Here is an 8,346-nt window from a genome sequence, read left to right as displayed (position 1 = left end):
ACAGTCACCTCTGCCTGCACCTGAAGTTGTGCACCCGAGACATGTCTTGTTTCTGTTGCATCTTGTCCTGTTTTGGCGCCGGTTTCCTGCATCCTTAGAGCTGAAGCGTCTTGTCTTGTTTCTGTAGTTGTTTCTCCCATGTCTGTTTGTTCCTGAGTGTTGGCTTGAGAAGAGACAAGGCCCGCCGGAAGGGTCGGTACCTTCTCGCTGGAGATGTCCTGTGAACCAGCCAACGCCTCCCTCCTTAGCTGTTCTACAAGACTGACCTCTACAATGCTACTCACTACTTCTCCTGTCTGTTCTGACCCTTCTGAACCCTGTGGCCTGTCCCTGCCATGTAGACCCCCTGTACTAGGTGGCCCATCCCTGCTAGGTGGCCCCTCTACGCTAGGTGGCTCATCCCTGCTAGGTGGCCCATCCCTGCTAGGTGCCCCATCCCTGCTAGTTGGCCCATCTCTGCTAGGTAGCCCCTCTACGCTAGGTGGTCCATCCCTGCTAGGTGGTCCATCCCTGCTAGGTACCCCATCCCTGCTAGGTGGCCCCTCTATGCTAGGTGGTCCATCCCTGCTAGTTGGCCCATCTCTGCTAGGTAGCCCCTCTACGCTAGGTGGCCCATCCCTGCTAGGTGGTCCATCCCTGCTAGGTAACCCCTCTACGCTAGGTGGTCCATCGCTGCTAGGTGGTCCAACTACGCTAGGTGGTCCATCCCTGCTAGGTACCCCATCCCTGCTAGGTGGCCCATCCCTGCTAGGTGGCCCATCCCTGCTAGGTGCCCCATCCCTGCTAGTTGGCCCATCTCTGCTAGGTAGCCCCTCTACGCTAGGTGGTCCATCCCTGCTAGGTGGTCCATCCCTGCTAGGTGGCCCCTTTATGCTAGGTGGCCCACCACTGGTAGGTGGTCCATCCCTGCTAGGTGGCCCATCCCTGCTAGGCAGCCCATCCCTGCTAGGTGCCCCATCCCTGCTAGGTGGCCCCTCTATGCTAGGTACCCCATCCCTGCTAGGCGGCCCATCCCTGCTAGGTACCTCCTCTATGCTAGGCGGCCCATCCCTGCTAGGTGGCCCCTCCCTGCTAGGTAGCCCCTTTGGTTGGGCTGTCCTGTCAGGCACAGTTGTTGCTGTTGGCTCCTTGTCTTTGAGAAGCACGTGGGTCTGTCGGGGGACATACGGGGGAGGGGGCTTGTCCTCCCTGCGACCTTCACCCGAGTGTGTGACCTTCAGCTTTGTGCTGATCTCCAGAAGTTCCCGCAGACCCTTGTTCTCCACCTGCAGTGAGAGAAATAACATCAGCACAAGGCATGATGGCAGGTGTCCTGCCACTTGCTATATAATGTAATCTTTTATAGATTAAGATTAAGTTCCTTTGTAGAAAGTTTTTATTTACATAAAAGAATGTAATAGTTTTGTAGATTGTTAAGCCACCTTATATATTCAATATTTCAAGCTGATCAACCTTTTCCAGCTCCATGCATGATCTGACACCTGAGTGATGAAATGTCATACAATCGGTTTTCCAACATTGACACTTATAAGTGTCCTCCTGCAAATTTTACTTTGCTAAACTGTTTTGTATATGTTGGGTCACTAGAGATTGCCAAAGTCTAATAAAAAAAAAAGAAAAGAAAAACGGATAACCCCTAAGGCTACCTACCGACCCTAATTTTTTCAGGACTGAAACAGGAAACACAACATTTTTTTCCTAGGCCTATCAACCTGGGGACACAGTAGATTTCTTACCTCTAGCTGTGCCACTCTCTCCTGCTCCTTAGCAACATACTCATCGTCCATAGCAACGGCCTTGGCCATGACAGCTGCCATCTCACAGATCTTCTCAATCTTCGTTTGCACCTCCTGAAATGGCAAAAAAAATTTAAGATTTGATTTGAACAAATTAACTTAGTAGGTAGGTACTATTTGCAAAACAAAATGCATAATGTTTACCTTCACATGGCCTAGCCCAACAAACTGCTGCCCTGTTTATTCTTACTCAAATACATTCATATATGTGTTGACCAGCTCCTCCAATTCTGTCCTGCAACTTGCTACAAAATGTAAATTGTAATCCAGCACCACAGGATGTCTGCTACAGCACCAGTTACCATGGTGACAGCCATCTGGTTCAGGTCATTGACCTTATTTGTTTGCTGGGGAAGAAGAAGAAACAGAGCAAAAACTATATGATTTTCTTCTGCAAAGGAAAATCTCACCTGTCTTGTCATGTTTGTTTACTAAGTCTTGTCATAAGTGGGTCGTGTGGCACAACGGCAGCGCACACGACTCGGAACCAAGAGGTCCCGGGTTTGAGTCCTTACATGCCACTGATCTTGTGTCCTTGGGTAAGGCACTTTAAACAACTTTCCCCACTTTAACTCAAGTGAAAGTGAGTATTGTCTGTCCTGTATTTGTTTCTATGTGTGAGACACAACACCAGCAACAGCTGCCTCTGTTCCGCGTGTATTGCACTGTTGTAATTTCAATGAATTGAATCAAATGAAATTAAGTCTCACCTGTGGCGTTGCAGCCAGCTGAAGTCTAGTCCAGGGCTTCTCAAGTCGATTTGCGACGACCAGTTTCAGGATCTGCTCCCGATATTTGCTCATGATGAGCTCCAGGGCAGCCTGGTGCTCCTGCAGGGAAACCCGCAGCTCCTAAGGAAACACAAACAAACAAACAAACATACCAGAGGTTAGCATGAAAGTTCATCTGTATCTGTATCTATATCGGTATAGCCGGTATAACCGCCCTTCGGCGTAACACACCAGCTTCCCAGGCACGCGGCGCGGCGGCAGCTAGCTATATCACACCGGACGACTTGTTACACTCAATCTTTGCACATTTGATTGCAGGAGTTGTTTAAAGCTTTCTGGTGATGATGCCCCAACTGTGCTTGGTGGCAACGGGTTCCAGTCTACGATTAGTTCTGGGGAAATACGAGTTTTTGAATACCTCAATTCTTGGTTGATCTGTGTTGGTATACTTCATTATGACAAAAAGGCTGAATGTTCTGTGCCAACACATGTAAATTGGGACTTACCCATGCAAATTTTCCGGAAGCTGCAGTAGACAGGTCCATTCCGTGAACAAGGCTGACGGAGTTAGCTGAAAATCTGTCTAAGTCCCAATTCAGCTGGAGTTGGCACAGAATGTTTAGCCTTTTTGTGATAAACCAGATACCTTTGACCCAGTGCTGACGTCACACTTCAACGAAGCCACGTAACAAGCCTCACTGGGTCAGTCTACTGAGGAAGACCAGAGTGACTGGAATTTTTGTGTTGGACCAAAACTAAAGTTTTGATTTAAACATATTTGTTTGCTTGTTTGTTTGTTACCTTGTTTTCCTGCTGCAGTTCCCGTATCTGCCTGTTCTCCTGCTGGATGCCGAGGATCAGCGTCGATCGCGGTTTGTGTCGGGCAACTTCATTCAGCTCATTCATATCTTCCTGGTACTGTAGGGTACAATTATTAACTCATTAACTAATTATCAATATGTTTTCTTCATTTTGCAGCACAGAGTTTGCAATCTATGGAAGGTTTTGTGTGGGGTATGTGACTGTGTAAAATTTTTTGTGGTAAGTCTGGAATCGGTTCTTGACTTTCAGGTTTTTTTGGACTTGAACCTAAACATTTTTACAAGTCCGGAACCTGTCCAGCAAACCGGTACACAGCACTAGTTACCCCTGTACATTCACACCTGTTTCATGGCGTCGATGCGCTTGTTGAGGACCTGAGCCTGACCAATCAGGCCGTCCGCGGCCGTGTCGTGGTCTCGGAGCCGGTCTACCAGCTTCTTCGTCTCCGACAGGATCTGGTCAATCGTCAGCGTCATGGTGACGGCTGGGGTAAACAAACAAACAAACAAATGTGTAAGGAGGAACTGTCACCTGAAATGCCTGTTTTCAAAATCAAACTAACTAACTAACTAACTAGATAAGCATTAGATAGCTTTAAACAATGTCTAGAGTTCAAGCTGAAGGGTTAGGTGTAACAAGTTGTACGGTGTAATGTAGCCAGCTGCCACTGCGCCGCATGCCTGCGAAGCTGGTGTGTTACGCCGAAGGGCGGTTATACCGGCTATACCGATACAGATAACTACAGAACAGTCACTGACGAAAGGTAGTGGATACTAACGTTTTACTGAAATGCCTGACTATTTCAAAATCTATCAAGTTGCTTGAGCTAAATTGAATAACTGTTTCTGTTTACTTTAAATGAAGGAAGAGGTTGGGAGGATAACAGAGGTTCACACAACGACTTCTAGATTTTAAAACAAGTAAAATCTGAGATTTTATACCTCCGGGCTTTTTATTGTATATTTTTATATAGGGTTTTAAACAAAGAATTAATCGAGACCGGACACCCCTCTGTGTGAGGGTCATATACGTGGACCAGACCGAGAATAGCTTAGACACGCCAAAGGTCAACGGTCGCGACCACTTTCACGCTTAAAGGGGTGTTTTAGGGCCACCAAAAGGCACCATTTTCACGCCCGAAAACACATATACAATAAAAACAAAAGAATGTGCATAATCTGCAACCCAATAGCATAACATATACCGAGTCTTAAAAGAATCCGTCCACCCAAACGCGAGAAACAGCTGCGAACACGAAAATCTAAATCTCTCACAAAACCCTTCCGCGGAAGGATGTCTCCTCCCCCGAAGGTAATAACGTTTGTAACGTTTAATAATAAGTTTGTTACAATTTATCATAATTTCATATGCTAGTGAACGTGAACACAGCTTCCTCATACTCTAGCTCATAGATTCAGACATAAAGCGTTTTCCTTGTGGTCAAAATAATTCAAGTTGGCTCTTGTCCAGTGAACTAGTGTCGATCCCACAAATTATTATACAAGCAGTACAAAACGAGAAAACACGATTCGTGAAGGAGATCTAGACTTTCCCTACACAGTACATGATAGTGAGCGTTGAAGGGGGAGGGGGGCGTCGTATCCGCTGGGGAAAGAAACTTTTCGATCACCCTTGAGTTTCGTAGCATATCTGGGTCAGATTCTCTCATATAAGCAGTTTTCTGTGTGTTAGTGCCGAAAATACAAGTATTTGGGCTAGTATCTTGTTAGAAATACGGTAAGAAGCTCACCGCTCTTTCTTCCTGCTTCTTCCAACGACAAGGGGTCACCGACGGGGTCGCCGGCCCGAACGTTACCGAAGGCGAGCCGATCGTGGCGTCATCATCCCGAATATTGCCGATCGAGCGACGAACATGACGTCATGTTACAGTATGCTGTGCGGGCAGCGACGTCTAGCGATTATAGGTAAAACTGCACACAATCCGGCGTAATGCGTCTTTCCGTCGTTTAAACTTTTGTGGTTCCGTCATAGTCTCTTATACAATTACAGGCCGAATAGCAAGTAGAAATCGGCCTAAAAAGAATGTAGCTGGCCAGGGGAGTTAGCCGGCCATAGGGGGTCCAGTTTGCCTATAACCGGTCAACTCCCCTGGCCAGCTACGTTGTTTTAAATTTTAGGCCGCTTTATACAATTTGTTTTATATAGCCTACAAAAGAGTCTGGTGGAGACCACGGTGTGAGACACCAAAGATATTATACAGCAGAAGAATGCACATCGGCAGAAAATGGTTCGCCTGCACAACACCCAGAATTTTGAGCCTCCATAGCATGCCAAAAACTAGGAGTTATGGGGTCTTCAGGGTCTTTGGGAGCTTTTATGTGCTATTTTCTGGCTGCATTGCATATAGACAACATAGCCGGCCTGGTTGAACGTAAAAACATGATCATTGCAATGACAAGTCCTTGATCATTGTAATCATGCATGGTCTTAAAATTAGCGTTATCAGCAGCTTTTAAGCGGGACCTACAAAAGTTTCTTTTGGGGCATGTTGAACAGTCCCTACCGTTAGATACTGTAATTCCTGATTTTTTCATGTTCACTGTTTTCACTGTCACTCTGTACAATGAACTTATCATTACAGTTAACAAATAATTCCTGGACTTTCTCTTCCCTGCACCTGTCGCGTACCCTGAATATATAGTTCTGTTTCTTTTAGGATTTTTCTTTTAGTCCTTTTTTCTCAGACCGTAAACTTTTCCTACCGTGACCTTAAAGTGGATTGCAGTACATGGAGCCTGTCTGTAAACAGTCTGACATCCAGGTTACCGAACTCACCCCCAGTAGCTAAAAATATCCGGTCACATGTCCGCGCTGCAGGGCCGGCGGGTCCAAAGTCGGACGGTCGGCGAGCGGGGCGAAGTCAAAGTAGTGAGTAAAACAATGGATACCGGCCCGTCATACTCTCCAAGTAGAGGGTTTGGGTTATTTTTGGCGTGTTTTTAGAGTTTTTTTTAATCATCGGGATTTCTTTTTTTGCCCTGAAATTTTGTTGGGTGAAAGAAAAATTCCAGTGCAAAAAAGAAACCCCGATAAAAAGGCTAAAAACACGTCAAAAATAACCCAAACCTCTGCTGGAGAGTAGGACGCTCTTTTGAATCTCTCACCCACCCGCCCTCTACACTCGACCTTGCTGAAGAGCGGCCGAGGCGAAATAAAGGCTTTGAATTGAATTGAATTGACTGTTGGACAAAGTCCTGTATGTAGGTCGTGCATGTATACATGTAAGTAGGTCACGGGTTAGAACTTTAAATAGATCCCCGCTTGTTGTCACTCCCTGTTTGCATGCACGAATAATTTGTACGTTTTCGGGATTATTTTTTTTTCTTTCCCATCATACAAGGAAATAAAAAGCCCAGATTTAGACTGGCTTCCGGGGCACATAGATTAGGACACCGCACAACGAAAGTAACTCCCTTTGGATCCTGGAGTGAAGTCCATACGACAGCTAGGGGTCAGACGGGGCAGTCTGCTCTGTATATACGTGTAGCAGTGTGCAGACGACGGGTCTAGATATGACCTCTTAAGAAGCCTGCAGTCCCAGGCTACCTCTAGGCTAAAGGCGGGGGCAGACGAAACCGCTAGTCTGTCTAGTACCAAGTGAAACCCTGCAGCCTGGCTAGAGGCCACCACGGGGGAACAGCATCGACGTGGCGTGTACGTGTAGCTCCATGCGGCGGGTGATCATCCTAAGACGCCCGTAGTCCCAGGTTACAGAGTACAGACGGGGGCAGACGAAAGCCGCGTACCTAGTAGTACCAAGTGAAACCCGGCAGCTAGAGAGCCTATGTGGTAGTGTAGTGGACAACATCGGCTTGGCGTGTACGTGTGGCCACAGACGGCGGGTCTAGATATATCACTTCCTGTTGAAGCCTGCAGTCCTAGGCTTTGGGCGGGGCAGACGATATCGCCGGCAGTACCAAGGACATTGTCCGGTCCTTGCTAGTACTAAATGAAACACGGAAGCTAGAGACTATACTACTGTACGTCTACTGGACAACATCGACATGGCGTTTAGGTGTACCCCCAGGCGGCGTGTGTGCTGTGGAGTACTCGGGCTGGTCTGCCTGTTGGGAGGGGTGGTCGGACTGTGTCTGTACAACATGCTACTGGACGGATTCGTCTCACAGGTAAACGGCGGAAGAACCGCGCTTATCCATGTTATCTAATTTACTGTCGGAATAGTACTGTTTATATTGTATTATGAACCGTGCCTAGCTAGTTCTATGTCGCCCGAATGGGCTCGAGTTAAGAACACTACACATTTCCGGATAAAATAAGGGCCTGTACAATAACAATCTGCCCCAGCTCTGCATACGTCTGGACTATCTAGAACCGCGCCTGAACATGGCTCTGGATAAAGAACACGTACAGTTCTGGATAAGCAAGGTTCTGGATACAAGATTATTGACTTGGAACTTTAACCACCCGTTTTTATAATGGTCTATGCTATGTACAGTTTTCCACCGGTTTTATAGTGCTTGTAAACAAGTTATAAGTGTTGCATAAGTTAATTATTTCCTCATCAGACAAAGCTCATTATTTCCTCATCAGACACTAGGCCTCTAGGAAGACTTTGTGTCTATTGAGACCGCAAAATGCAAACAAACAAACAGACGAGGAAGTAAACAAACATGGATGAGTCCAGGCAGCTGTTCTGTGATATTTGTTTTCCTGATCAGCTGGTGACCCACGGTCGGGGTGACCTTTGTACACATGGACTGGCCCACTAGCATTCGGGGGTAGAAATTCACATCACAAAAATCTCAATAAACAAATAGTATGATAGTCTCCCGCCAGAAACCCGCTTCGAATGAGCTTTGCATTTCGTAAATCAGCTTGTTAATGTAGATGAGGACGTAATTGAATAAATTGTTTTTAAGTCTTTAAACCTCCTCTGGGTCCAAATATGCGCCAAGTGTGTTGAAAAGTGATAGTAAATGTTAGATAACAACGAGATTTAATATAATTAGAATTTT

General features: G+C 46.4%; 1 protein-coding gene across 1 annotated transcript; it reads right to left on the bottom strand.

Moving 5' to 3' along the window:
* Positions 1-472: 472 nt before the first annotated feature.
* On the bottom strand, positions 473-5,158 carry LOC109481643 (FGFR1 oncogene partner 2 homolog). Its single transcript, XM_019784220.1, has 7 exons — positions 5,100-5,158; positions 3,691-3,833; positions 3,329-3,445; positions 2,507-2,647; positions 1,737-1,850; positions 657-1,265; positions 473-544 (listed from the first exon to the last, which is right to left on the bottom strand). The coding sequence occupies exons 2-7, from the start codon at positions 3,823-3,825 to the stop codon at positions 473-475; spliced, it is 1,188 nt and encodes a 395-aa protein (XP_019639779.1). The 5' UTR covers positions 3,826-3,833; positions 5,100-5,158.
* Positions 5,159-8,346: the final 3,188 nt, after the last annotated feature.

This window comes from Branchiostoma belcheri, unplaced genomic scaffold (genome assembly GCF_001625305.1).
Source record: "Branchiostoma belcheri isolate BF01 breed outbred unplaced genomic scaffold, Haploidv18h27 scaffold57, whole genome shotgun sequence".
Classification (NCBI taxonomy): domain Eukaryota; kingdom Metazoa; phylum Chordata; class Leptocardii; order Amphioxiformes; family Branchiostomatidae; genus Branchiostoma; species Branchiostoma belcheri.
The sequence above is the reverse complement of the archived record's forward strand: the minus strand, read 5'-3'. Positions and strand labels throughout refer to the sequence as shown.